We start from the raw sequence: 27,367 nt of genomic DNA on the forward strand, positions 1-27,367 counted from the left end.
TCAAGTACATATGGAGTGACATTTAAGAGATAGAAGAAGGAACAGAAATAAAGCGAGGATATACCGTGTACAAAGTATTCATCTTTCTCTTCGTCTTTTTGGAAAAGAGGATAGGAAAGGTGATTCTATCGTCCCCAGACACACGCACATTCAAAGAAAAACGCCCGCTAATCACTAGTCCGAATGATACTTTCCATCACTGTCCACTATCGAGATGTGAGGAGGAGAGGGGCAAAAAAGGGGGCAAAAGAAAATAAAGTAAATAAAGTAGTCATTCCAATGCGTGCACTGGACAGATAGTAGAGACTTAACCGAAGGGCAAGGGAAAATATAAAGAAGAGAGATTTTAAGCAGAAGGAAATATCATCATGCGAATACAATTACATAGAGACGTCGACCAGTCCTGATCGATCGTCCAGTCGTTAGCCTCTCAATACATTCATTCCACCGATCCCGTCCATTCCCATAGCGTGCCGCATGGAACTTATCTTGCCCCATTTAAATTATATCAACGACGCCTTTTACGGAGCCGGTGCTCCTTGCCTTTCTTGGACTTCTTTTTGCTCTTATCCGCTGGTAAGACAAGTGGTTCGTCCTTCATATTCCACTCCATAAACCGTAGTAGGTAATTATCGATATGGCCAGGTTGGGGCTCGACGTCTACGGGTTCGTCGACCGCATGCACCTGCGGTGAGGTGAGTAATTGTGGACCGGGAGTGGTGTTCGCTGTTGTTGATTCATCGGGCCCGGTCATGGGCCCAGTTGCCAGCGGTGTGCCGGCCTGGGTTTGGCCAGGTGTGCGGTCGTCGAAGTCGCCGTCGTCCGCGTGTTCCAATTCCTTTTGTGCATTCTTGGCCGCATCGATATCTTCTTTGTCTTCGGCTTGTTCGAAAACACGTGAACTGGCTGCGACGCGGTTCTCGAGGACCCGATCCATGGCTGCGCTGGCTTCGTCGTGACCTTCGAGGACGTCTTCAGTGTCAATCATATCGCGGACGTCTAGTTTAGTGAAGTAATCCGTTGTAAACTCTCCCTCTTGGATAACGACGTCGTCAAGCATGCGCTTCTGGTTGGCTTTACGGAGGATGTTTGATTCAATGGTATATTCAGAGACGAATCGATAGATGTGCACGTCGCGTGTTTGCCCGATACGGTGACAACGATCTTGACACTGCTTGTCCATCGCGGGGTTCCAGTCTAGGTCGTAGAATATGACGGTGTCAGCACCTGTGAGGTTGATACCCAGACCACCGGAACGACTGGACAAGATAAATGCGAGGATACGGTTGTCGTTGTTGAACCGATCGGTAAGGATCTGACGCTGCTCAACTTTCGTCGTACCGTCTAGACGGAGGTATCGGTGTCCGTGAATGTTAAGGAACTGTTCCAAGATGTCGAGCATCTTGGTCATCTGGGTGAAGATCAAAGCTCGGTGGCCACCCGCTTTGAGGTCCCGAAGCAATTTATCGAGTCTTTGCAACTTGCCACAGTCGTACTGCAAAAGTCTCTTGTCGGGGAAAGCGATCGAAAGACGCATCTGTGCCTCGTGAAAGGGGTCGTATGGCGGGAACCGTTCCTTCTTCGTGAGATACCTCGTCTCTATGGGAGTCAGGGCAGCCTCGGTGATACCAGTCGCCACGGCAGCAGGGGTAACGCAAGCGAATCTCTGAACATAACCGTCCATTGCCTGGGACCGTTCTTCAATGGACAAGATCATCGATGCGAGGACTGACGACTGGCTCGACAGCCAGTCGGCTAAGGAGCGTTTCCGTAGGGGCCCGTTGGCGGTGGGCCGCTGCTTACTGTCGGCCGTGAGAAATTCGATGAGACTTGATCCGTACACCGGACGACGACCATGGCGCTTTGACTCAAAATAAAGACATCTCTCGAGCTCTGCCATCCTCCTTTTCCTGGACTCATTCTCCAGAGCGTCTAGTGTGGACTGCACCGTGGTACCATCGAAGCTCATCTGCCAGTTGGTACGGTGATACTGGCGTTCCCTGAGCGTGTTGAAGGGACCATAAGCCATGAGACGGGTACTGTCATCGGCCAACCGCCGAGAAATATCTTCTCGGGATATGGGTACTAGGTTGAGGAAATCAAGGTCGAGCTTGGTGAGTGGATGCTCATACAATAGGCGCCGACGGACGAGAAGGTCTTTGATCTCGTATTCCGTGACCACAGAGCGAGACATGGCAAACGACGTAGATATGGGCCGAGTTTCGAAGAGGTCGGGATGATTGCACACCTTCCGTAGTTGCATTAGACAGTTGATGATGGACAGGTAATTTCCAGACGCAAGCGTCTCCTTGGTCTGTGCGCGAGACATAAAGCCATCATAGAGGAATCTTTGACGCTTCGAGAGTCTGCAATAAACGACATGTTCGTACTTCGCCGGCATCTGCTTCTCCACATCGGCTTTGAGACGACGCAAAATGTAGGGTCGGAGTACAGTGTGAAGCTTGGTGACCACTCGCTTTGCTTCATCATCCATTGTCTCCCTGCCATGCTCCAAGATCTGCTCCACGGGGCGTCGGAACCACTCAGAAAAGTTCCTGAGATCAGCGAACCCTTCGATCCCTTCCTCATCGCCATCAGAGGGCATCAAGAAGAATAGCAACGACCATAGTTCAGTCAGATTGTTTTGAAGCGGTGTGCCAGTTAACAAGAGTCGGGCTCGTGTCCTGAAAGTGAGCAGTGCCTGCCACCTTTGCGAGCGGAAGTTCTTGATGTTGTGTGCCTCGTCAAGAATCATATAATGCCAGCTTCTTCTTTTTAGGACTTGCTGATCCTGGAGGACTAGTTGGTAAGAGGTGATCAACACATTCCAACTCGTATCATCCATCCAGCCCTTTCGCTTCTGTCGACGCTCCTCTTGGTTTCCGTAATAGGTCATGATTTTGAATCCGGGGCACCACTTCTTAAACTCCATCTCCCAGTTGAGAATCACACTAGTAGGCACGACGACTAAGTGTGGCCCCCAAACCTCGTGCTCCACGGCCAAGTGCGCCAGAAGCGCTATCGTTTGGATTGTTTTACCGAGGCCCATTTCATCTGCCAGGATGCCATTGATGTGGTTTGTATACAGGCCAGCAAGCCAATCCAGACCGAAATGCTGGTACTCCCGCAGAGTGCCTCGGAGAAGGTGCGGCACCGGGGTCTTCAATCCGGGAGCAGGGGATTCGCTGGGCTGTGGGTGTTTCTCCGGTGTTTCGTACGAGGAGATGGATTCGGGCTCCGATGGCTTGGTGACGAGCGTGCCCGGTGATGCTTCACTTGAGGGCTCGCCGCTTTGGTAAGCTTCGTGGCGGGTGTGTTCATGCTCTTCATGGGGGTTAGTCTGAGCCACTGCATCAGATGCGTCGGGCAGAACTGCGTCCCCGTTGTAACTGGCGTCTGTCATCTCAACATCAGGTGTTTTGTCCGCGGCTGGAGTAGGCGCGGGAGTCAATTCTGACGCAGATTCAACAGCAGCCTTTGGCTCAGCATCAGCAGTTAAATGAACAGCGGAGTCGGGGGCAGAAGGGGACGTCGGGGCTGGATCAGGCTCGGGCGCAGAAACGGCTTCCTCTTCATCATTGAGTATCGACATTTCTAGCGTCGGTCCATTAGGCACAAGGGAGACTTCATCAGGATCTTCCGGTTCCTCTTCCTCCTCCTCCCCATCCTCCCCAGCCGATGCTAGTTTGGTATCTAAGTCGTCGATAATGGCATTATCTCCACCATCAACATCGCTCTGCGATCCGCCATAGTTCGTTGCTATGTCCTTGGAGGAGAAGAAACCTAATAGCCCGGGTCCATCACTCTCTGCATCGGAGTCGGGCTCGTCAGATTCATCCTCATCGGTATCGCCCATATCATCATCCATATCAGTGGACTCGTCTTCACTGTCGTCCAGGAGCACGGGATCCACATCTTCAAGCTCTGGTTGCACCTCTGCCGATGGATCGAGAGACTCAGTAGCACGGTCCACAGAACGATCAACTTCTGAGGTGTCACTCTCGTCGGAAAATGCTGTAGCATCAGAGACCACGGACTCGTGGTCAGAATCATGGTTGGTGTTGGGTAAATTAGCGTATTTCAACCGCAGTTCCTCTGCTGTCAAGCCTTCGTCATCATCTACATTATTTTCATCTTCACTTTCTGAATCGGTCGACGACATATTGTCTTCATCTTCCGAACCACCCGAAAGCTCATCCGAATCCTCCTGTTCTGCATCACTGGTATCGGGTGCGTCGCTCCCACCTTCGCCGAGAATCTCCATGCGTCTTTTCTCAAAAAGCATTGTAGATTGCTTGATAGCACGATCCAGAGCTTGCTGATCTTCAGCCTTCCGCTCCTCCTCCCAGCGTGCCAGGCGCATCCGATCCACCTCCGCTCGCGCAAGGTCGAACATTTTCTGGAGATCCTTAGCCAGCTGTTTGCGCTTCCCACGCATTTCCTCCTGCTGTTCCCGGAGGATGTCCTCCGGATCCTTATTGCGCTTCCGCCACGCATCCGCGCACCACTGAGCGAATAGCTTGGCCGTATTTCGATGACGTCTGTGTTCCTGGTCGAGAAGCTTCTTGAAATAGAGAGCGTGCGCGACCAAATGGTCTTGGTGGGAGTATTGCTGGGGAGGTTCCTCTTGTTGCTCGGGCAAGTATGCAGAACAGACATCTGGACTTAACAGTCCGCCCGGTTCAGCTGCCACAGCTATTCGACGCCTCTTAAGAGCCTCCTCAAGTGCGTCAACTGGTGTGAGCACGGATGGATCCCTTATTCGCCCGTCATCACTCTCCAACCATTCCTTGAATGAGCCATACTTCCGCGGAGCTAGAACGTGGCCTGGATGCTGGATACCGATGGGTGGTCTTTTGACCTTAATCCGTAGCCGTGGCGCTTGCTGGCCATATTCTTCATCACCTTCTGCATTATCAAAATCGCCTTCACCGGTCTCTGCCATAGTCGTCGAAACGTTGTTCATAGAGGAACGATGTGAGCGAGTGGAGCTAGCGGTGCCAATATTCGACGATCGACGCGCCGTACCAGAGCTGTAAGATCGTGTTCGCGTATGAGATTGCTTGGGAGCTGGTGACTGAGAGATCTGGTGGCGCCTGCTGGCCGACCCTCTGGTGGTCGCGTTCCTTGGGGAACCATTGACTGCGGCGCTGCCACCAGCCAACCTCCCATTTGGCTCCGGCTGAGGCGGGGACATCGACAACGGAGACGACGCGACTCCCTTCGTAGCACCGGAAACATTCCGGCCTATGACCTTATTCTGAGCGCCGCGCGTGCTCCTTTTCTCGGATGGACTTTGCAACTGGAGCGGGATCGCGTTAACGCGAGAGGACTTACGCCTCCCATCTTGGATGAAAGATGTCGGACCATCGACGCCGGCCTTTTTCCACGGGGGGGATGCTGGACGGGAGGTTGAGCGACGAGAGGAGGAAGGACCGGCGAGCTTTCGTTTCTTAGAAGGAGGTCCTTCGAGCTGGTCGACTGCGGTCGTAGTACCGTCTTCTTCTTTGAGGTCGGCAGAGGTCGAATCCCGGCTCAGCGACTCGATCGGAGGCTCAGACGCAGGCAGGTCGGTCGGAAGGCCCTCGAGGTTGGGGGTCACGCGTTCATCTTGATGAGAGATTCCGTTCGGGCTGCCGTTTTGCATGTCTTGTAACCACGGAGACAGGGGCCCTGTGCACAGCTGACCCCAGTTTTCCCAACGAGGACGCGGTCAAATGAGGGGAAAATGGCATCAACGGGTAGCGGTAAGTGAGTCAGTATGCCACCAGAAATTTGGCATAGTTATCGGCACGAGGGCGTGACGGGTAGACGAAAAACCACGGGGATGGCAAGATTGCGTGGAGAGGTGGTTTTTTCATTCATACAGTGACGCTGCAAGTACGGGGGGGGATGCCGTGTATGTAAGCAGTTGCTGCCATGAACCTCAGGACCCAATACCGAACTGGACGGGCATTTCATTGGGTATTATTGAGTATTTTTGGTACTGAAGCTTTACCGTACCGTTCATTGCTACCTTGTCGCCTCAGGCAGAAACAGCCACTCCAGCCAATCACAACCTCCCAAATCCCGTCATCGAGTCGTTTGCACTTCATCCCATGGCCGTCTGAGCCTTCCGGTCACATCCCTTGACTTCACCTCCCCTCAATTCCCCCCCAATTCTCTACAGCAAGAAACAGTTAGTACTTCCGAGCTCTTTCTATCCCTCCCTCTTTGGCTCTTCGCTGCATTGACCCTATTGCTAACCGCGATTGCCAGATGCTGTCCCAACGAATCTTGACCCGCCGCCTGCCTCAGGTGGCCGCCCGCTACACCGTGCCTCGCGCCTCATTCTCACAGGTCCGGAGTCTCAAAGCTGCGGAGGTGGACGATCCTTTGCAGGTAGGATGTGTACTAGGAACTCCAATTGCTTACTGCCTCGGTTGATTGACACCGCTCGGTTTCGGCCTACAGAACAACAACTACCAGAACCCTCCCCGTGTTAAGCGCGCCTTCAGAGATCCCTACGGCGATTGGTGGGACAAGCAGGAGAGACGGAACTTTGGCGAGCCCGTTCACGAGGAGAACGAAATTCTCGGTGTCTTCAGTCCCGAACAATATACCCACGTCACGGCTCGCAAAGGTCTCTTCCAGGTCGGAGCCTTCGTCGTAACCTTCCTGGGATTGTGCGGTGTCGTCAGCATGTTCTACCCCGACAAGCCCAGCGTTCCCAAGACCTATCCCGATGGCTTGGAGAAAGAGCTCGGTGGTCCGGGTGCTGCTCCGGTGCGTCAATGACCCGTCCTATGGACCTTTGGCTAGGCTGTGTGCTAACGAACGAGATGTAGGCTCGCAAGTCCAACGAGGCTAGCTGGTGATCGATTTTATTTCTCTGCATGGTGTGTAAATAACTACAATACGAGTTCTCTTCTATCGGCGTCCATGGATATCGGTTATTCGAATTGGTGCTTGTGGGAAGGGCCATCCCCGGCGATCAGATTTGCGGGATTAATATCCGGGTTCCGATCCCATTGGCAATCTTTTACGCTGCATTTCCACCTACGACGGGAGTAGAATGTCGAGTGCGAGTGCAATTTACCTGCAAGAACTGTTGCGACATGGGTGCAAAGTCTTAGACGGGCAATTGGGAGCGAGAACAAGTGAGGATACTGTGAACGAAGAGGAGGGCATGAGACTGAATTTACATTAAGTGATGGCACTGCTGTACCATGCTACAGCACGATCTCAGTAGCGGACGTGCGATTCTCCAGTTGGCCCAGCGGGATGTAGATTAAGCGGTCAGTATCGCGAAAGTAGTCACAGCATGCCTACGGGTATGGAATGCGAGAGGTAGAAATGTCTGAATGACTCCCTGGGTGCATGTCTCAGATGGGTCGAATATTTCCATTCTCTGGAACAGGGGTTCGGCGGTTGGCGATGGTGCGACTCAAACCCACGCCTACTACGTCAGTCGACTCGGGAGCTTTTTTCTGTTTCAGATACCGCAGAGCCAGGCCAACCACCACCAACAACATCCACACCCACCCCTTTCTACCTGATCTCTCTAGCCGCCAACATTCTCCAGGCCTTTCCACAACGCAGTCTGGACTCTCTCCCTCGGTTCTAGGAATTGAGACCACTTGACAAGACTCTTCTGCGTGGTATTTCCCTTTTCTCCCCCCAGCTGATGCTGGTGGTTTGATCGCGAGCGACTCCCTCTTATCCATCCATGGTCCCGCCCGCCGCACCTTACTCCCCTCGCAATACCACCCCCGAAACCCAAACACAGCAAGACCCGGATAGAACTCTGACTTGCTAACTCCCCGCTCATGTCGACGGCATCTACTCATTCCCGAGGCGTTAACCGACGGATTAACAGCATTCAGAATGAATCCCGCCATTCGCGCAGTCTCTCGGGGTCCCGTAGGCGGCCCGTCAACTCGTCGACTGCCTACAACTACGCTCTCCGGGTAGCCTACCTCGCCCATCTCCTGCAGCCTCGCTCGCGTCGTGTACAAAATGTACCGGTCCCCCAGAAACCTAAGAGGGCTTCCACCTCGTTTCATGATCTGATGAGCGATTTCTCCCTGGTGCGAGACTCGAAGAGCACTCGCATCCCCCATGGGTTCATCGCGGAGCTGGAAAAGAGGTTGACAGGTGTCCTGATCGGGAAAGAGAAGCGGAAAGAATATCAAGATACGCTGGTCGTGAGGACATTCGCTGCTTTTCTCAATACTCTGAAGGACCAATCGTTCAAAAAGCGCATGGAGAAGGACCGGCGGGCGGAAGACCTCGTCCTCATCTTCTACTCCAATGCTACCAAGGAACTGAGCAAAGGAAAGGATCCCGAAGATGACCACTGGAAGCTCATGGTAGACAGACACGTGGCGCTTTTCGTTCGCTTGTTTGCTCTCATTCTGAAGGATCATGACTGGGCTAAGGAGCGACCTGAACTGGCAAATCGGTTGTCGGTCTTAGAGAACAAACTACTTTCCCAAGATCAAGATCTTGTGCAGACCAACGGCGCTACTACTGTGGAAGTTGTTGCTCCCTTAAGTCACGATATCAAGGACATGCCACTTGTGCAGCATGTGGCAAGGATCTTTGACGTGAATTTGAGCCAGGTTCAGGCAGACATAGATAAGAATAAAGGGACCTGGACCGGGAAGGCGGCTCTTCAAGACCTGAAAGCCTACCAGGCCCACCTAAACCTCAAGACTCGGAAAACATTGTCTCGGGAAGACTTCGAGAACGAGGATGCGTATGAACTCTGGAAGAAGAATGAAGGTCCTGATCTGTCGCAGATGATGCTTGCCATTGTGCAGTCGAACCCGGAACTCGCCAAAAGCACCCCAGGGGGTGCGCTTCCACAGTTCAACCCGAATGGTAGTGACCAGGATCCGGCGGGGGAGCTGTCAAGGACGAACTCCGATAGGCCATCGTCGTATGTCATAGATCAGTCGCTGGATCTCAGCTCTCTGTCCTTAGGTGATGACGGCAGTGAGCCTTCAGACGAGTCCGATACGTATACATACATACCTCAGGATCCCCGATCTATGTACAAGTTTATTCTGGCTCAGACTCTGAGCCATGACCTGAAAGACCGCGAGATTGAGGCGACACAAGCGTCATCAGAGGTCCCATCAATGAAGCTATTTTCAAAGCAGTCGTCGGAGTTCCTCAATGAGGTCTGTCTTCGGTGGCGAATCCCGAATTTCTCCAGGATAGTCTTGTTTCTGGATGTTGTCCGATCCAAGTTTGTGGATAACGAAATTGATCTCAATACACTCGATTCGGCTTTCACTTTCGTGAAAGAATCGCCGTCTGCAGAGGGTAAGAGGCGGAGTAGCTTTATCGCTTCTGTTCTTTATGAAAGACATAGGTGGACGATTCATGACCTTCTGCTGATGCAGCAGATACTTTCCTCCCTTCACGAAGCTCTTCTACGGGAGTTGTATGATGTGATGATGGATTGCTACGAAGGAAAACCTCGGCCCATCGGTCCGGTGATGTACGTACTGGAGAATCATATTGAAATGGATCCCAACTACACCGAAGATTTGGAGGACATCGAGCGCTTCCGCTCATATGTGCAGGACGGGCTCGCACAGAAAGCGACTGAGAAGTATCAGGAGCTTCTGGGGCAGCTGATTCCAGTCCAGCCGGAATCCTGGGAGCTCGACCATGTTATCCAGCTCTGCGATGCCATCACTAAACTTGCGCAGAAGATCAAAAAGCGTTACCGGAAAAACCCAGAGATTATGGGGTAAGCAAACCTCCAACTCAGCACGTATATCCCTGCTTGCTCACTGAATCCTAGGGTCAACCCGTATCTCATCTTACTTTCAAACGTCCTCCCGATATTCTCCGAGGATGCCCACGAAATGGTGGTCAGAATCATTGAAATGGAGAAAGTGAGAGGTGAGGAAACCAACATTGAAGATGGTTTCGATTTGTACAAGCAGCTAGCGGATGTGCGTCATCTTTTCAAGGAGGCCCTTCCTGAGTAAGTTTCTGGACCAGTGACCATTCTGCAACGCATCGGTGCTAACTGCGCGTGCAGTGTCCCCTTTCCGTTCCACATCGAAGGCCTGATGGAGGAGTTCGTTTGGCGGTGGATCCGCTTAACCGACAAGAAAGTCGCAGATTGGGTTGAACAGGCAGTCAGACAAGACGCTTTCGCCGTTCGAGACGACGGAATGATGGAAGTGGTTCCGGAGGAAAATCGACACAGTGTGTCTGTGATCGACATATTCCGCTCCTTCAACCAAGTCGTAGAGCAGATGATCTCCCTCGAGTGGGACGATGATTTCCAGTACGCCAAGTTTATGACGGCTTTGTCCAGGTCTATTGGGAGCGGAGTGGCGAGATATTGTGAGTCCCTGGAGCAGATGTTCGCTAAGGAGATGGATCGGCTTTCGCCCGATCAGGAGGCGGCTATGAACCAAACCGCTCAAGAGAGGATAATGCAGCTGGCCAAGGAAGCATGGACGAGCAAAGAAAAGATCGAACCCTTTCAGTTCTTTCCTGAGGTACGTTCGTTCGACAATGCGTGTGTCTACCTGACTAATGAAGAATTCTAGTCGTTGGTCAAGCTGAACAATGTCGAATATGCCCTATCGCAGCTCGACAAGCTGGAAAACGAGGTCAATGTGGATGGCTGTGCAGAGGTCATCGCAAGACATGCTCAGCCTCAGCTCCAGAAGATTCGCAAGTCTACGACATATGTTTTCACCGTCAAGGTGGTGGAAGCAGAAGATTTGAAGGCGTGTGACATGAACGGAGGGAGCGATCCCTACGTCGTGCTGGCCGACGAATATCAGAAACGTATAGCCAAGACTCGCATCATCTACAACAATCTCAATCCGCGGTGGGACGATGCTGTTGACATCACCACGCAAGGCCCGGTTAACATTATCGCCACCATCTGGGATTGGGATGCAGTCGGAGACCATGACTATGTGGGACGGACTTCTATCAAGCTTGACCCGGTCCACTTCAGCGACTTCCTACCAAGGGAGTATTGGCTTGACTTAGATACCCAAGGCCGACTGCTGCTTCGCGTGAGCATGGAGGGAGAACGCGACGATATCCAGTTCTATTTTGGCAAGGCGTTCCGGACGTTGAAGCGGACGGAAAGAGACATGACTCGCAAGATCACGGAAAAGGTAAGATAGCAGACCGAATGGAGCACCTCTAAAGCTGTTGCTAACATCGACTTCGCAGCTTTCCGCGTACATTAGTCACTGTTTATCGCGTCGGACGCTAAAATCATTGCTGTCGCGCGGGCTCAGTATTTCGAGCGTATCCAACTTCCTGAACCGCAATCGAGCGCAATCCACCACCGCCACCCCATCGAATGCAGACGTGGAAAATGCGCTGACTCCTCTCTTTGACTACTTCAATGATAACTTTGCAATTATGAACAAGACCCTCACCTCGGAAGCCATGAAGATGGTCATGGCACGTTTATGGAAGGAAGTGCTGGCCACGATCGAGAGCTTGCTGGTGCCCCCATTGTCCGACAAGCCCTCTCACCAGAAGCCCCTCACCATGCAAGAGGTGGATGTTGTCTCACGCTGGCTCGTGCTTCTTCTCAACTTTTTCCACGCCATTGACGAAGAGACGGGCGAAGCTAATGGCGTTTCCATCGATATCCTGAAATCACCCAAATACCACGAGATCCAGACCCTGAACTTCTTCTATTTCGAGCCTACTGAACAACTGATCCGCACTTCTGAAAGGATGGCCTCTGCGACAATCTCTCGTCAGCAGGCTAACAAGAACCGGACCTCGGCGCCACCACACCTGGGTGCTGCAGGGTCTAGCAGCATGCTGGGTGTCCCCAGTGCACGTCGTGCTAAGAGTATCATGCTCTCACGCAACCTTGGCACAATGAAGAAGATGAAGGAGGAGAAATGGCGGGAGGCGCAGGCCGAGCCGAATGACGATATGATCCTGCGGATTCTGCGGATGCGTCCCGAAGCTGCGGGTTACTTGCGCGATCGCAGCCGGCAAAAGGAGCGACTGGCAGCTGCCGCAGCTGCAGATGCCATTGTAAAGCAGAGTCTAATGGCAGGAGCTGGAGGAAGAATGACGGGGACCCTGGGGCGACGATGAAGGTAGTAAGACCAAACATTCGTGGCGTTCTTCTATGTACTTGTTGATTTTCTTCACTTTTGCGATTCAGCATTATGTGGCATTGTTTGGCCTTGATTTCGCTTGCTTTCTCTTGCTTTCTTTTTTTTTTTTTTTTTTTTTTTTTTTTTTTTTTTTTTTTTTTTTTTTTTTTTTTTTTTTTTTTTTTTTTTTTTTGATATGGACGTGATGATTCCCAAATCTAGTTTGTTTGCACTTTAGGGAGCGCTGAGCCTACGGTTGGACGTCGATTGGGAAGTTGCGTGATATTACAATAGCATAATCGTTTAATCAGCAGCCATGACCGATTATTCATGACATGATCGTAGGCCAGGATTGGAATAGCAGGAGATCTTACCTCAATTGACCATGGTAAGCTGGGATATGATCTCGGGTCCGGCAAGACATCCGAAGCAATAGCCATACATTTTTTAAAATATTTGAATTCAATCCCATTTATATACACTCGGCTATATAAATATAGAGAAAGGATCTCCCTAAGCAAGAGCAATACACTCAATCTCAACAGGCACACCCTTAGGCAGCTGCTTAACAGCAAAGCAAGAGCGAGCAGGCTTGTGAGCAAAGAACTTGGCGTATTCCTTGTTCATCTCATCGAAGTCGGCCATATCAGCGAGGAGGACCTGTTCGCAATACCCGAAACATCAGCCCAATCATTCATTCATTCCTTTCCTACAAACGGAGGAAGGAAGGAAGGGTATATATACGCACCGTAACCTTGAAGATCTTCTCCACGCTAGAGCCAGCCTCCTCGACAACAGCCTTGATGTTCTCGCAGCAGAGACGGGTCTTCTCCGTGACGGAACCCTCAATCAGAACGCCGTCCTTGGTAAGGGGGATTTGACCGGAGAGGAAGATTTGGCCGTTGACTTTGATGGCTTGGGACTTTTATTATTTGTATCATGTTAGTGTGTGGTTGTTGGGGTGGTCATGGTGGTGGGGGGGGGGATGGAGGAAAGGATGGTGGGGTTGGATTTCTCTTACGTAGGGGCCGACGGCTATAGTTGGTTCAATTGCTGTTAGCTTGGATTCTCTTAGGGGTGGTAATTGCGGTTTGTTTCTTGGGGAGTGTCCTTTTTATCTTGGACAAGAACACCAGAAACATGGAAGAGGGGTAATGAATGCCACTGCATCTCATGCAATGGCAAAAGGTGGGGGTGGGAGGAGGAAGCACTTACGCTGGGCGGCGCCAGCAGTGTGGACGATGTCAAGACCGGTGGACATGGTGACGAATTGGTATGGGATGCGAGTTGGGAGACGAGAGAGATGGAGAGGAGAGTGAAGACGGGAGGGAATGAGACAAGAGGAAGTACTGAGACGGGAGAGAAGGAGTCGAGAGGTAGCGGAGAACATGAGGGGAAGAGTTGGGAAATGGAGAGATGCTAATTGAGGTTCCCAGATGTTTCCGCGGAAAAGTCACCAATCCAGGCCCGCCCCGCCCGACATCGGTGGAGCTGGGGCCGGTGAACTCTCGGACATCTATGTACCTATCTATCTATCTATCTACGTATTCAGGTGAAGATGTATAATAGAATATTATTATCAGGCTAGGCTAGGCTAGTGTTGACACGAGTGTATAAATGGAATGCAGTGCGGCAATCATAGTCCAAGTATGGAGGATGTGGATCATCATGAGCAGGAGGGAGTCATAGCATCGTGATACAGTATACAAGCAACAAGTGGGGGATATCAACGCGAATATACAAGCCAGGAACAATCAAATCATCTCATCTGGTCAACCACTTTCTAGGATAACCCCATCGCCCCAAGATTGCTCAACTGCTGCATGAACGCAGCTGTCTGATCTGCGGAAAACCCGAAGAAGACAGGCCCGTTGAACACAATGTTGGCTGGTGGTTTATTCGAAGGAATGGCAGGATCATTGGGTGGTCTATCATCCTTCCGCTCAGCAGGTCCGTCGACCTTTTCCACCTTAGCAGGCGTAGGAATGGTCTCCATCTTGGGTGGCGGTTTGTCACCGGAGGGCGCACCATGTCCGAAGGGGCATCGACCCTTCTTGGGCGCACTGCCGGGAGGAGCCGGAGCCGTGTTACCAGGCGGCGGCATCGAGGACAAACCTGCAGGCGCGGCATTGGGAAGCTTGGTGGTTACCGCATCGATTGAGGTTGCAACCGGTGCAGGCGGAGGGGATTGAGGGGGTGATGCGGTTGGAGGTAGAGGCGACACCGGAACAGGGATCCCCCAGGGCCGGCTTGGGGATTCGCCAACACGGACTTCACGCAAGGGACGGTCGAAATGGCCCTTTCTCTCTTCATCCTCATGTTCGGCCGCCGCCTCTTCCTCCTGCTCTTCTTTAATGGGAGGATGCATGTCCGACTTCAGGTCAACTTCCTGTGCCCATTTCTCCACCCTTTCTGCGGACGAGCTAGAGGGTGCCGTGCCATTTTGACTCGGCTCTGGTAGGAATGCTTTATGTTTGGCAGACAAGCCCTGGATCATATTGATAAGGCTACCGTATTTTGCATCAAGCTGCCGCATGGTCTGACCGTCCCGCTGGTACCGTTGGACACAAATAGCATGACTTCTAGGGATCTCATGCTTGTGCCTCTCAACATAGTCGGCGATCTCCTCCGGACTATGCTGGTCTAGATACCTTATGGGACAGCGAGAAACCGGGCAGCGAGTGGCCGAAGACCGCGTCGAAGGAGCCCGACTCGAGCGTTTATCACTCTGCTCAGCCTTGATGGGGTCTAGATCGGCATGTCCGCACGCATCCCCGTTCTGATCCTTAAATGAATTGTGCGTCCCATTGGACACCCCATTCTCAGAGGTCTTATTGTTATGCTTCGCAAAAGGACAACGCAAACTTCCTTGCGTGCCCTTGGTAGTGAAGTCTTTTTCTAGGGGAGCAGGCACTCCGGCTCTCGTCGCCACGAGGCAAGAGTCGAACTCCGAGAGCTGCCTGGACTCGTGTGGTGGTATGATAGATTGATAACATGTCAGCCCTTCCGTTATAGCGGTCAGGGCAAGATCTCCTACGTTTCCAGACTCGGCCAGCGCCTTTACTACGTCCGGAGGTTTTATGTTTGGTTTGGGTTTGTGATCGTATTCCGTATAACGACCGAGGATTTTATCCGCGACGACTTTCGTATGACCATCGACTCCACCGGGGAGTTTTCCTGCGAGTTTCGAGTACTGAGAGCACGTTAGCATATGTATTCAAATATACATAGACGTAAAATAGTGCAAGTGTGTCAAGTCTCATCAGATAATACATGACTTATCCGTCACCGCCGCAGATGCGACTCCTGATCTAGAGCTAATCGGTTTTTCTCGTCCTTTGAGACAGCAGGGGGGGGGGAAGAAGGGACATAATATGAGGGAATATTTACCTCGTCGGAGGCATATTTCAGCCTTTGCTGTAAGCTCTTCTCCTTGCAACTCAGTTGTTGGGTGGTGAGCAACAGAGCTTCGAAAGCCCTGGCCAGGGTTTCCAGCCGCTGGTCTTGCTGCATTTCTGCAGCGATGGGTGCAGGAGACATCATGAGTCAGGGTTAGGTGTTACAGTGTGATAGATATCTGTACATCAGATGATCTGGCAAGGCACTTCTGCAATGAGCAGAAGTGCGCAATGAGAACATCAAAGGGCGAGTGAGCCGGAGGAGCAAAATAGCCTCAAGCCGAAATAAATAGGCGGAATGTTAAGCGAGTTGGCCCGTGCTTTGCCACGTGACGCGTGCTGTTTTGGGAACAACCCAGATACCGGGATCCGTATCTGTCCTCCGTAGTGACGAAAGATGCTGCAGTGATTTTGAATGGCGCGTCTGCGAGTATGTCGAGGGGTGAGGGCGTAGTTGGTGCCTAAGAGTGATATAGAGTAATATAAGGCTGGGCAGATCAAGTACGGAAGAGATAGTGTGCTGGTGGTGTGACATCAGGCATGCATTTGGCGGGTCTCGCTGGCGGGCTGGCCCGGTTGGAGGCATTTGTTGGATGCAACTCGCTGTTTGTTCCGACATCGACGGCATTGGTCTAGGGCGTTTCTTACTACATGATGGTAGCGGTGTTGAATATTGCTGTCGATTGGCTAGGGATTCCATCATCGTTGGCCGCTGCTATCCGGTGATTCAGCCGTGGCGTGCTCATGGTTCGTGTGTAGCGACTACAACCTTATTAGCTTTTCCCTGCTTAGTTTGGCTTGCTTCTTGCGTTGATCGCCAATGTGTGGTAGAACAATTTATACTAGGAACCGGGTCATGGTGCACGATAGGCCACTAGGCTATCCAGCACATTCTGTCAACACCATACCGAGTTGAAAGGTAGTACCACTACTAGTATATATAATTTCCTTCATGTAAGAGGGTTCCATATCCATTCATTGTGGCATAGAAGTACCATGCCGACAATGGACGAATCAATCGAATTAGAGGGATTAGAGGCCATGACTTAATGGGTGTCTAGTTCAACAAGAGCTGCTAGGCTAGGCCTTGCAATAGTATCGAAATTGAACCCATGGGAAGTCATATTGATAAAAGCAAGCTTGATAAAGACTGTATAGGAATATAGAGCCATATTTTGCCCCGGCATTCAACAAGAGCAGCCCGGCTAGCTCAATCGGTAGAGCGTGAGACTCTTAATCTCAAGGCTGCGGGTTCGAGCCCCGCGTTGGGCTTTCCTTTTTTTGGTTTGTTTTTTTATCTTCCTCCCCCCTCCATCATGATGAACCAATACCAGCCAGCCATCAACAAACAATGGCAGATTCCACTACACACCCGCCACTGCCTCGATAGGTAAACCTATATATGACCCCTAGCCATCTCTTCCACTACACTTATATCCTTATACCCAGTACTACTTTGGACCCCTCGGCCTGAAGCGCCCAGTGCACACATCGGGGATGCGGTGGGATGTCCTCATCGGGAATTCCGCACAAACCCCGTCCCTACAGCTCGTCAAGGTATCCTGTATGCAGCATGTACTCCGTACCGCTCTGGCGCAGCGCACACGAGGATGCCCGAAACGCGATGATTTAGTCTAGCCGTAGCGTGCAAATCTGGACCGCCTGTTGCGGCCCGGACTGATCAGGAAACCCCGACCAGAAGACGGCCAGCTATCCGTGCGTACATGGTGTGTCTGCGCCATGCATTAGTAGCATGCATAATGCTACCGCACCTTGGCTGCAGAGTGCCTACCCGCCGTCCACCTACGTAACTGACTGCCTCTCACGTAGCTCCCGGGAAGGAGGGCGTAATTGTAGGTGTACCATCCGGGTTCCAAGTACACATTCGGCAGTACGACTATCGTAATATTGCTGTACCACAGAAGCCTTCCAGAAGTTCTAGAAGATACATGCAGGGGAACATTGCGTTTGCGACGCGAGATTGGAAAAGAGACCATAGGACAGGATGTCCTTGAGGACCAATGTCGACGCTGTGATTGCACACGCACATGTGCATCAGAAGTTCCGGACTTCCTCGGATATGCGATTCGGATAACCCTGGTTGATTCCAACTGATGGTACCTGGATTGGCAAGGAACGTGCGCGTTGGGTTGTATCGGTCGTCGAGCCGGGTTGGAGTGCCGTGTGAGCGCATAATTAACTTCAATTTGACCTCATAATTTGTTTATCGGTTGAGACCAATCGCCGAGTTACTTTAGTTGCATATGGTGGATACACTAGCTTGCATACTCCGGGATTGAAGTAGGTATGGCGAAGCCTCTGCCCACGCCTTCCAAGTTAACGCGACGAAATATCAGGGACAGGACCGGCCGTCAGTTGCATTTACTTCATAATCCTAGCCCCAATGGAACGGGTCAGTGACAGCAACATTGTCGCCTACCAAGAGACACCCATCAGTACGGCAGTCACGGAATTTGTCCCTTATGAGATTAGAGGCAGCTCATCAGCACGAAACCGATTCAGATCTGGTGGGCGAAGCCTTCAAATGCGTGCTACCATGCCGCTATAACCGCTGTACTCCGGAAACCGGAACCTCAACAGATTTTGGTTTAGGTAACCCCCAAACCCTGAGCCATAGGGCACAGTGAGCTAACGGAGCTAGTATATCACCGGGGTGATGCATCAGAAACGCCGCATCACTCAGCCAGCCTGTAAGCAACGGGCTTCTCGAACTTGGGGCTTCCTTAGGATATCTCGCCATCATTCCTACCAAAACACAGACCCTAGGACAAGGTCGAATGGGACATCAGCTTGCGAAGGCAGACCCCGCTGGCATGGAAAATCTAATGCGACAATAAAGAGCGATTCCGTAACAGGATGATTGTCAGCCACCAGAGATTCGTCACTCAGACGAGGCCGGGGCCATTGGAATAAGCCAAAACAAATCGAGGCGACGGGCCACAGCACACATTGGTTAAGCCATGTACCCCAAAGAGAGAAATCGTGTAGGCAGCGTGTCACGAACGCGAGTGTATAGGGAAAGATAAGTAAAAATTAGAACAATCAAGGGAAACGAAGAAGGAAATTGCGCCGATCAGCTTAATGGCATACCTGTCACCCAAGGTGATGCAGAGGAGGAGTTGATAGGTAGCGGGCCCGACTGAAACATGCTCTAAGGGAGACCGATGAGAAGACTAGACTAGATAAGTATGAAGGTAGCCTATCCCCAAACAACCACCGGAAACTGCAAGACCATTGGCGAGATGGGGATGCTGCAGGTCCAGTAGTCACCGCCGGTGCTCCTAATTAACCGGTGATCCGGTAATTTACGAGCCTTGAGGGGGGAAGGGGATGGCGGGCCAGCCCATCCCAAGTTCGATAGTTGGAGACTATCCTGGATGAATCCTCTAGCGCGTCCGTCGAGCCAGCAAATCGCCAGGCTTATCGTCTAGTGCGAGCGACCACAGCGGTGTGGCCAACCGGTTCTTGATCGTTCCCGAGCTCCATTTGGATGGTCCAGTATTTTCACGTGTGGCCTGGACGGGGTCTAGAAGCCGGCGATTCGATCGATGGTGGTTGTGGCTGTGAATGCTGATGGCCTCTTAGACCAGAGAAAATCTGGCTGCCACTGTCACACCACGGGTGAGGACGTAATGAAGCGCATTATTTATAGAATGGGATTGCGAACCGCGGGGACGATCAGGCGGTGGTGATTAATGTAATGTTGCCCGTCCCGGGGGGCAAAAAGCAGAAAGGTTATCCGCTCGGCTTAAGGATGGAGTCAGTCCAGCACAGCATGACGATCCCCGGCGGTGATTAACTCCACCGATAGACAGTGGTCGGCACAGAGCAGTCAGGGCCTGTCTAGTGGATTGTTTCAAGTATCTCGTAGGTGCCTTACTACTACCCACCTGGGTAGGGGAAGAGGTACAACTGGCAGAAATCAGACATCTACACCGTAAGTCGCTGCAGCAGAAAGAATGGTAGGGTAACAAAGTAGTTAATTAGTAGGAGTAAATATACCTCGCTGGTCAGTACCAGTAGATAGTATCAGGTCGAGGTCCCAGCGCAGTTGACTCGACCTATCCACTGGCTGATCTCCCCACGCGAGACAACTCTGGCAAAGACCCGATAGAGACAGGGTGAGCCAGTGAGAGTAATGAACAGCGCGAGGGGTGCATAACCTGGAATCAGTGACTTGCATCATGGCGCCATTGGCGTAGTACGACTTTGGACTGGCTTAAGACGGTTATACGCGATATAGTTCAGCCCGGAGGAGGGGGTGTCCCTCCATCCACGGAAGAGATTGGACTGCGCTCTGAAACAAGAGGCGGATGATGCATTGAAGATGAATGGATGATAGTGCCAACGGATCACCTCACTGACTCACGTTCTGACACCCTTCCAGATGGGCTGATTGTAAACCAGTTGAAAGTCTGGATGCTGGCACAAAAAGGTTCTCGACTTCTATTGATGGAGGAGGGGTAACCTGTTCCACCGTTTACCATACATATCACCTGCATGTTCGTTTCCATACATTACCCGAGCTGCATGTGTCGTCTGTCCAGTCATACTGCTTCATAATGCCATGTTTATAATATGTGCTACAGTAAGTCTCGTAGAGATTGTAATAAGATCTTGAATCTCTTCTGGTCTATGTATAACCTTTATGATAATTACCAAGTATGCTGGGGATTCCTCCCCCCGAACTTGACAAGTTCCAGCAATGGTGTGCAGTGATGGGGAAGGGGAGCTTACAGAAATATGACAATACCACAGAGATAGATAACTGTAATGTGAATACCACCAGATCTTCACCATAATTTTCTTCTTTCCTGTTTGGAACATTTTTCCCTCATATTTTCCCCTCCTTCGTCTTTTTCGTTTCTTTTTCTTTTTTTGCTTATCACGCCGATTTCACTATTTTTACCTTTTTCGATCTTCCTCACCCCTCACCTCCTGGTCTGCTTTTGCTCCCCTCCTCCTTCTGCTCCTCCCCCCCCTTTTTTTTAGTCTCTCTTATTTCTTCCACTTCTTTCCTCTCCTTCTCTTTCACCATGTCTCAACCAACTTCTACCCCCCCCGTGCAACCTCCTCATGCCACCACCGCCGCCCAAGTCGCCGGACAGCCCTCCTCCTCTTCCGCCCGCACCGCCGAACTCGCCAGTCTTAAAGTAAAGCTGCGCGAGGCCCTGCGCCAGTTCCCCGACTTCCCGTCCCCGGGCATTTTGTTCGAAGATATCCTCCCGATCTTTGCTGATCCCGTTCTGCACGAATCCCTGCTCCGCTGCCTGGAGCTCCACATCCTCGAGAGCAACGGCGGCCAGAAGCCCGATGTCATCGTTGGCCTGGAGGCCCGTGGCTTCCTGATGGGACCTAGCTTGGCCCTGCGCATGGGTGCTGGCTTTGTCCCTGTTCGCAAGCAGGGCAAGCTCCCTGGTCCTTGCGACACCCAGGGCTATGAGAAGGAGTACGGCACGGACTTCTTCCAGATGCAGTCCGATGCGATCAAGCCCGGTCAGAAGGTGATCGTCGTGGACGACATCATTGCTACTGGTATGTTTACTATTATCCCCTCTCTCTTGGTTTTCATCCTTTTCTTTTGTGCGAGTATGGTTGCTGATCAACTGAACTAGGTGGTTCGGCGTATGCGGCCGGTGAACTCATCAACCGCAAGGGTGGTGAGCTGATGGGCTTCGTTTTCCTCCTCGAGCTCGAGTTCCTTCATGGACGGGACAAGCTGCCTGCCCCCGTCTACACCCTCCTTACTGGCCAGGAGACCAAGGCTTAATGAACCTATGACATGCATTCGAACAATATTCTTACCTGTTTGGAGGTCTGCACGCACAAAAACAGAAAAAAAAAAGAACTCTCACACGCGCTCACTCGCTACCACTCACCTGGGAAGTGGTCGGTCATGCCGCAGACTATGCGGCAGCAACCCTACCGGGTTTCGCCAGAGATCGCTACGGAATCGATCGCGTCGACTAGATGGTCGACATGGGACATGATAGACAAAGCAATTGAATCCCCACTCGCCGGGAACGGCACCGAAACGAACGTGACGTGTTCTCTTCCCCAGGGCTATAAAAGTTGAAACACTTGATCTTTACTTTATTCTACACGAGTCGATGTCAGTCAGGCGTGGCTGCATTTTTTTTTAACGTTTTTGCATAGACTATGAAATAGCAATGACACAATGAAATGTAATAATACGCTAAGCCTTATATTATAAGAGATCTAGCAAGACATCTATGTCTAATCTATACCAGTCCAGCTAGTTAGTTCAAAGGGATGGCCGGCCTCATGACCTCCTCCGCCCACTTAGCAGGCAACCCCAGAGCCACCGACTCACGAATCGCTCGATTCATCCTGGGCACATACTCCGCCTTGGGCGGACCATTCCTCACCCTCTTCTCATCAACATACACCAACACCGGCACCATCTCCGCCTTATCACCATCCTTCTCACCAAGCCACTTAACCACCTCCGCCTCCACAACCCACTTATTATAACACCCATGTCCCTGCTCCTTCTCCCTCACCATCATCCTCCCATCCTCCATATTGATAACTTCCGCGTCAGGAGCAGAATAATCGACCCCCTCAAACCCATCCAGAATCTTCTCATCCTCTTCCCCCATATCATACAACACACCGTACACGGCATCCTCGTCAGCGCCACCCGCAACACCAACCTCGCCGCTCGAGATGCAGTCTGCTTGTTGCTTCGTGATGCACATCTCGGAGGGTGGGACCACGTTGGCGTATCCGCGCTCGTGGATCAGCCAGCGCCATTTGGGGAGGCGGGCGATGGCGAGCGGGATAGAGGAGGAGGGGAGGGCGGTGCAGCGGGTAGCCATTTGCGTGGGGGAGAGGTTGGAGCCGTAGGCGAAGTAGAGGGGTTTAGTTGTGGGTGGTGGAGACGGGGTTGTGGAGGTGAGTTCGGTGAGGGTGGTTGTGGCGGTTGTGGTGGGTTTGGCTGCGGAGGTGGCCGTGGTGATGTTGATGAGGGTGGAAGGGGTGGTGTCGACGTCGAGGTCTGTGTGGAGATGCATTTTGATTTTGGTTTGTGGTGGGTTGTGTAGTAGTAGTAGAGAGAGGGATAGGACTGTTATAATAGATATATACTCGAGGAAAGAGTGAAGAGTAAATACTAGTACTCAATGAGTGTTCGGATATATAGTACCAGAACCAGTCCAAATATGTATATGTATAATCAAATAGACAAGTAAATCCTTGTTATTGATTCAGATCTAAAGATCTCTCGCTCTACCCTTAAAAAGAAAAGAGAAAGGAAGCAGGTATTTATAACCCTTCCCACAGCCCACTGCCACACACACCCCCCCAAATCAGGGACACATTCCAAACCACGTAAACCTTAAACCTCCTCGCTTTCATTTGCCATCCCGCCTTACATTTTGCTTTTCGTCTATCGGCAGGGGTTTTCTTATCCGTTGCTCCACGGGGGTTTGAACCAATCGGCAAGTAAACCTGCCCCACCGCCACTTCTTCAAGCCTTCAAGCCTTCAAGCCTTTCAAACATTCGGAACATCTGAAGGCTGAGCAGCTGAGTCATCTGGTTCCCCGTGGCAGCCACAGCCAATACTTTGCTTAACCATTAATCTTAATGGCGACATTTGACGTGACGCCGGATCTCGGTTGTGGAGGGGGGAGGGCCACCGAACGATTGCCGATCGATCGGGGTTTTCCGTCCGGAGGTGGCGAGGGTTGAAAATGAAGATCAGGGTGTTTTTGGTATGTCATCATGTCATTCATGGTATGTATGTATGTATGTACGTATGTCATGGGCATAGTGTTTGGTATGTCAGTATTCCCAAGGTGGAGGGAGGCGGGAGGAGTGACGTGTACTGAGAATGCTAGTAATATGTTATGACTAGGATGAAAAGCTATGCTATGATGCTATATCATATAGGTAAACTCGCTGCAATGGGGGCATGTGCTAGGGTCACACATATCTTTCTCACAAAATATACAAATTATTGATGGGAACTCCCTGTGATCGCACCGAATATCGCCGTTTAATGCCCACCCCCGTGGCCTGTCGCAGTAGCTCGTATGTTTCTTGCCCTCCGCCTACCATGACTACGCTGAGCAGCTGGCGCCGCGGGACGCCCGCGGCTGTCATTTGCGTCTCTTCCAGATGGGGCCGCACCAGATAAGGTTCCGCGCGGACCGCAGCTAACCCCGGGGTCGTGGTGGTGGTGTCGTCTGATTCCTCACGCTGCTCCTCGACTTCATCGTCGTAGGAGACCACGATGACTAGTTTCAGGGCGTACCGAGAAGGCGGATACGCGGCAATGTTGCGCAGCTTCTGCGAAAAGTTGCACCCGCCTCGCTTGATCACGAGGACCTGGTGGTTCTGTGCAACTTCTCGTAGGATGCGGTTGTCGCAGAGCTCGTCCGCGAAGTAGATGCTGTTCCATGTGAGGCGTTGCTTGGAAGGGTCGCCCGTGATGGAGACTGTCGTGGCGTCTTCCACGTCGGGGAGCGGGGCCGAGCCGAGTCCCGTGGAGATGGCGGCTGGGAGCAGGAGACGTAACGAGGTGGCTTTCTTCTGCGGCAGGCTGGTCTGGCCCTGTACTTCATCCCGAAGGAGTGTAGATAGAGTGTTGACTAGCGAGGAGAGCACGGTCTTCATGCTGGAGGTCGACGCATCTACGCTGCCGACTTTACTGTCGACGGAGCTGGAGCCGTGGACGATGGCTCCGTTGGCACGTCGAGGCGCAGCTGGTTCATGACTATCATCTGAATCATTTCGTCGACGGATAATCTCTGGGATAACGTCAATGACGATGTCAATCATGGCGGTGTCGCGAACCCGCGTGAAGTTCGGATCGGTGGGGTCGAGGACATCAAATGTGATTTCCCGTAGAAGATATACCTTCTCGTCTTTGCCCAGTGGCACGTTGTTAATAACCTGGACCCGGAATTCATCACTCTCTGCGCTCCCGGATTCCCCTTGCACAGGGACATCCTGAACCATACTTAGTCGTAGGCCCCCGATGGCTTTGATAAAGATGCCATCCCGCACTCGTTCCAGTGATCCAGGCCCCACGACCATACCGGGAAGCGCGGGGAAAGAAATGTCGAGCGTAGGACGGATTGTCATCGGCGCGCTGGTTGCGTTAAATGGCACAAGCTCTGGAGGCAATGTCCATGGGAAGAATGTGTAGTTGGTGGGCGACGACAAGTCCGACACTGATACGCTCGGGTGGTCCCGAGCGTAATCCAGAAGAGGGCCTTCCGCTAGACCCCTACTCGGCATGAGGTGTAGGCGTGCCAGGTTCGCGGCGTGGAACAGATCGGACCGAGCCGCAGTGGATGAAACCCCCAGCGTTGGAGGCTGAGGTGCTGTTGGGCATGTCAAACCCTCGCTCTCCACATCGACCGGTACCTGCTTGCGCTCAGCGCGCTGTGCCGTGCTGTTCTTGGGGATAATTAGAGGGTGGCCCTCGGTGGAGAAGACGAACGGCTGGTCTAGCTTATTGAGGGGATGATCAAAATCGTACAGCAGAAACATGTACTTGGCAGTTTCACCCAGGAAGAAGCTCTCCATGCGGTCATTGAGCTCGCCATTCCGAACGTCCTGAATACCAGCCCAACCGCACTTGGTCCAGCATCGCCGTTTCAAATCCCGCAGTACCATCTCTCCGACATGCAGATACCAGGGGTCCTTTGTTGCTCGGTAGAGGTAGTAAGTAGATTCCACGAACTCAGGGCGGCCACCATACCAGGAAAGGCCCTGCTCAATGTCCCCGGTGGCAACATTCCATCGCTCAGGAAGACCGGAAAATCGAGTCCAGACTGCCGTCGTCAGAAGATGGATGCCAATGGCTTCATCCACTTCTCCCGCTAAAGTAAGAAGTCCGGGGTAGAAGGCGCTAAGACTGTCGATCCAAAAAGCACGAGTCGCTCCGGTGAAGATGTCTCCCTGGATCAGATGCGGGTGCTGATGGCCCTCTCCGCGGTACAGGTGACGTTTTATTGAGGCATGGGACTCCTCCCAGACCTTCCGAAAGGCATCGGCGGAGTGCTCATATTCTGAAAGTGGTAGGAAATAGTCGTCCAGGGCATGCCACGGGCTGCTAGTATTGGCCGGGGGCCGTTCCCCTGACGAGAGTAGTACGTAGGACTTGAAAGCATACTCGAAAAAGCTATCAATTCCTGCGCCGATCTGAGACGTGGTAGTGTTAGCCATATTCAAATGCACGTGCTTGATTTGACTCACCCCGGTATAGGAATGAACCCATCTACCTGACTCGGCATCAATACCGGACCCAATCAGTCCAATATCACTCCTCCTTGCCCAAACGGCCCAGAATGCTCGCTTGGCAAGCTCCTCATATCGTCCATCGCCTGTAAGTCTGCTCAAAACTGTAAACTCGAGGACTAGACTGCCAGCGCCAGCGCTGCAGGTTTCCGTAGTCTCAAAGGTCGAGGAGCGGCGAGGCTTTTGGCACTGTTCAGGATTGGCTTTATCACACGTAGGGGCTGCATTAAACGGTGAGTTTGCGTAGTACGGCTGCCGTTGCACCCCGTACTTCAAGTTCACTCGAGGGTAAGGGAGTCCAGTGTCCGTATAGAACGCGGGCAGAATTCGATTTGCAAGATCGACAGCAAGCCGTAGAAGTTGGCCATCGTAGACGAATCCGTCCTTCCACTCGATGCCGCGACTACCTTCAGGGAAGGAGTGCTTATCCCAGGCTCTGGCAAAGTTGGCTTCGGTCTCCGGCGGATTGTATCCGGTGATAGGAAGATCGCCCACAGCAAAAAGATGAGCGCTGAGTAGGCCACCTAGAGAAAACCATTAATCGAGATGCATAATCCCCATGCACAAATCCGATGCCTACCTAACCCTCGAATCACCGTCTCGAACACTTGCACTTTACTATCCATATCGAATCCTCGACCCCTCTGACCCTGGCCTGCGGGGCCATCGGATCCATCGCCGTACAGTGTAACAAAATCCTTCACTCCATTCTGGAAGTAATCCCAAGCCTTCTGGCCCTGGTCGGGACTCGACGAAAGTATCGCCAGGGAGGACAGACTGTCGATCAGAGTCAATGAATAATTACCCAGGACATCGTTGAGCTCTGCATGCGCGGGATTCTCTCGGTCGCGAACCAGCGGACGGCATGTTAAAGGACGGAGTTCGTCTTCAGGAAAGGCGTGTTCGAGATAGTTTTCGAATCCGTGGTAGAACATATGCTCTGTCTCCTTCCTAGATATCGAAGGTGTCAGTCGATCGGCCCCTATACCAGCGAAACCGGGAATCAGGTAATGACTGGTGAGATTTACCTGAGTTCGTTAACCTGACCGGTCCGCATGCCCTGGGCCATGGCGAGCCACAGCGACAGCAGCAAGACCCAGGTCATGATCCATGCTGAACGGAGGGCGGACATCTGCGAGTGCCAACATCCCGAGCGCATTACCGCAGTAGCGAAACAGTTATCAATGGCATGGGAGCGCGTTGATGAACTGTTCAATGTGAAAACCCCGCAGACCGGCGAACTGAACTGCCTCCAGAGAAGGGTTCCTGAGGGGGGGAGGCTTGAGGGGAAGTTGGTGGTGGCAGCGGCGCCGCACGTGAGGTCGTATTCAATCCGCGGCGAACCAATTTGCGGCCAGATATGCCGTTTACATTCTCCCTCCACTCCCCCTTCCCTTCGGACTACAGGATCCCTTAATTCAATTTTAGGGGATGTTTATATTATTAATACAGGATTTTTGACGAATCGGCTTGCTTACGGTAGGCCTCGTTTCCCAGATACTTTAAAGTTAGAAGGGTTAAGATGTACTTTGCAGTAAGTTAGAAAACCAAGCTTAATGAAATAGCGCTCAAAC

The 27,367-nt window shown here is 52.0% G+C and overlaps 10 protein-coding genes and 1 non-coding gene across 11 annotated transcripts; 4 read left to right on the forward strand and 7 right to left on the reverse strand.

Annotated features, from left to right (window-relative positions):
* Positions 1-195: 195 nt before the first annotated feature.
* Positions 196-5,839, reverse strand: swr1 (putative SNF2 family helicase/ATPase (Swr1)). Its single transcript, XM_026774963.1, has one exon. It carries the CDS (start codon positions 5,645-5,647, stop codon positions 509-511), a length of 5,139 nt encoding a protein of 1,712 aa, XP_026628718.1. The 5' UTR covers positions 5,648-5,839; the 3' UTR covers positions 196-508.
* Positions 5,840-6,122: 283 nt separating this feature from the next.
* Positions 6,123-7,401, forward strand: BDQ94DRAFT_139052 (uncharacterized protein). Its single transcript, XM_026765353.1, has 4 exons — positions 6,123-6,178; positions 6,259-6,381; positions 6,454-6,765; positions 6,828-7,401. The coding sequence occupies exons 2-4, from the start codon at positions 6,259-6,261 to the stop codon at positions 6,855-6,857; spliced, it is 465 nt and encodes a 154-aa protein (XP_026628719.1). The 5' UTR covers positions 6,123-6,178; the 3' UTR covers positions 6,858-7,401.
* A 407-nt stretch (positions 7,402-7,808) lies between these two features.
* BDQ94DRAFT_157899 (C2 domain protein) lies at positions 7,809-12,099 on the forward strand (the record flags this gene model as incomplete). The annotated part of the gene is made up of 5 exons (XM_026768834.1): positions 7,809-9,745; positions 9,800-9,985; positions 10,043-10,511; positions 10,563-11,147; positions 11,206-12,099. 5 exons carry the CDS (start codon positions 7,809-7,811, stop codon positions 12,097-12,099), a joined length of 4,071 nt encoding a protein of 1,356 aa, XP_026628720.1.
* Positions 12,100-12,614: 515 nt separating this feature from the next.
* BDQ94DRAFT_168046 (Endoribonuclease L-PSP/chorismate mutase-like protein) lies at positions 12,615-13,362 on the reverse strand (the record flags this gene model as incomplete). Its single annotated transcript, XM_026770972.1, has 4 exons — positions 12,615-12,761; positions 12,850-13,023; positions 13,123-13,136; positions 13,317-13,362. 4 exons carry the CDS (start codon positions 13,360-13,362, stop codon positions 12,615-12,617), a joined length of 381 nt encoding a protein of 126 aa, XP_026628721.1.
* A 290-nt stretch (positions 13,363-13,652) lies between these two features.
* Positions 13,653-16,023, reverse strand: BDQ94DRAFT_139058 (uncharacterized protein). Its single transcript, XM_026765354.1, has 2 exons — positions 15,492-16,023; positions 13,653-15,294 (listed from the first exon to the last, which is right to left on the reverse strand). The coding sequence occupies exons 1-2, from the start codon at positions 15,642-15,644 to the stop codon at positions 13,885-13,887; spliced, it is 1,563 nt and encodes a 520-aa protein (XP_026628722.1). The 5' UTR covers positions 15,645-16,023; the 3' UTR covers positions 13,653-13,884.
* A 675-nt stretch (positions 16,024-16,698) lies between these two features.
* Positions 16,699-16,771, forward strand: BDQ94DRAFT_t87. Its single transcript has one exon. It is a non-coding gene; the product is annotated as a tRNA-Lys (tRNA).
* Positions 16,772-17,353: 582 nt separating this feature from the next.
* Positions 17,354-17,935, reverse strand: BDQ94DRAFT_124568 (uncharacterized protein). The gene has a single exon (XM_026763832.1). The coding sequence runs from the start codon at positions 17,691-17,693 to the stop codon at positions 17,397-17,399; it is 297 nt and encodes a 98-aa protein (XP_026628723.1). The 5' UTR covers positions 17,694-17,935; the 3' UTR covers positions 17,354-17,396.
* A 2,621-nt stretch (positions 17,936-20,556) lies between these two features.
* BDQ94DRAFT_168048 (adenine phosphoribosyltransferase APT1) lies at positions 20,557-21,290 on the forward strand (the record flags this gene model as incomplete). Its single annotated transcript, XM_026770973.1, has 2 exons — positions 20,557-21,055; positions 21,136-21,290. The coding sequence occupies 2 exons, from the start codon at positions 20,557-20,559 to the stop codon at positions 21,288-21,290; spliced, it is 654 nt and encodes a 217-aa protein (XP_026628724.1).
* A 250-nt stretch (positions 21,291-21,540) lies between these two features.
* On the reverse strand, positions 21,541-22,802 carry BDQ94DRAFT_124603 (gamma-glutamylcyclotransferase family protein). The gene has a single exon (XM_026763833.1). It carries the CDS (start codon positions 22,555-22,557, stop codon positions 21,781-21,783), a length of 777 nt encoding a protein of 258 aa, XP_026628725.1. The 5' UTR covers positions 22,558-22,802; the 3' UTR covers positions 21,541-21,780.
* A 37-nt stretch (positions 22,803-22,839) lies between these two features.
* BDQ94DRAFT_139064 (uncharacterized protein) lies at positions 22,840-23,368 on the reverse strand. The gene has a single exon (XM_026765355.1). The coding sequence runs from the start codon at positions 23,312-23,314 to the stop codon at positions 23,114-23,116; it is 201 nt and encodes a 66-aa protein (XP_026628726.1). The 5' UTR covers positions 23,315-23,368; the 3' UTR covers positions 22,840-23,113.
* BDQ94DRAFT_139065 (glycoside hydrolase family 47 protein) lies at positions 23,365-27,056 on the reverse strand. Its single transcript, XM_026765356.1, has 4 exons — positions 26,822-27,056; positions 26,374-26,744; positions 25,752-26,317; positions 23,365-25,697 (listed from the first exon to the last, which is right to left on the reverse strand). Exons 1-4 carry the CDS (start codon positions 26,950-26,952, stop codon positions 23,484-23,486), a joined length of 3,282 nt encoding a protein of 1,093 aa, XP_026628727.1. The 5' UTR covers positions 26,953-27,056; the 3' UTR covers positions 23,365-23,483.
* Positions 27,057-27,367: the final 311 nt, after the last annotated feature.

The sequence above is a fragment of the Aspergillus welwitschiae genome (assembly GCF_003344945.1).
Source record: "Aspergillus welwitschiae strain CBS 139.54b unplaced genomic scaffold BDQ94scaffold_8, whole genome shotgun sequence".
Lineage (NCBI taxonomy): Eukaryota > Fungi > Ascomycota > Eurotiomycetes > Eurotiales > Aspergillaceae > Aspergillus > Aspergillus welwitschiae.

Excerpts from the sequence above, each read along its gene's own strand:
- swr1 (XM_026774963.1), bottom strand. The coding sequence starts at position 5,647 with ATGCAAAACGGCAGCCCGAACGGAATCTCTCATCAAGATGAACGCGTG.
- BDQ94DRAFT_139052 (XM_026765353.1), top strand. The coding sequence starts at position 6,259 with ATGCTGTCCCAACGAATCTTGACCCGCCGCCTGCCTCAGGTGGCCGCC. Across the intron at positions 6,382-6,453 it reads AGGTGGACGATCCTTTGCAG|AACAACAACTACCAGAACCC; the intron begins GTAGGATGTGTA and ends TTCGGCCTACAG. Across the intron at positions 6,766-6,827 it reads GTGGTCCGGGTGCTGCTCCG|GCTCGCAAGTCCAACGAGGC; the intron begins GTGCGTCAATGA and ends AACGAGATGTAG.
- BDQ94DRAFT_139058 (XM_026765354.1), bottom strand. The coding sequence starts at position 15,644 with ATGATGTCTCCTGCACCCATCGCTGCAGAAATGCAGCAAGACCAGCGG. Across the intron at positions 15,295-15,491 it reads TGAAATATGCCTCCGACGAG|TACTCGAAACTCGCAGGAAA; the intron begins GTAAATATTCCC and ends ACGTGCTCTCAG.
- BDQ94DRAFT_124568 (XM_026763832.1), bottom strand. The coding sequence starts at position 17,693 with ATGCGCTCACACGGCACTCCAACCCGGCTCGACGACCGATACAACCCA.
- BDQ94DRAFT_124603 (XM_026763833.1), bottom strand. The coding sequence starts at position 22,557 with ATGCATCTCCACACAGACCTCGACGTCGACACCACCCCTTCCACCCTC.
- BDQ94DRAFT_139064 (XM_026765355.1), bottom strand. The coding sequence starts at position 23,314 with ATGCCCATGACATACGTACATACATACATACATACCATGAATGACATG.
- BDQ94DRAFT_139065 (XM_026765356.1), bottom strand. The coding sequence starts at position 26,952 with ATGCGCTCGGGATGTTGGCACTCGCAGATGTCCGCCCTCCGTTCAGCA. Across the intron at positions 26,745-26,821 it reads GGTCAGGTTAACGAACTCAG|GAAGGAGACAGAGCATATGT; the intron begins GTAAATCTCACC and ends TTCGATATCTAG. Across the intron at positions 26,318-26,373 it reads GACGGTGATTCGAGGGTTAG|GTGGCCTACTCAGCGCTCAT; the intron begins GTAGGCATCGGA and ends GGTTTTCTCTAG.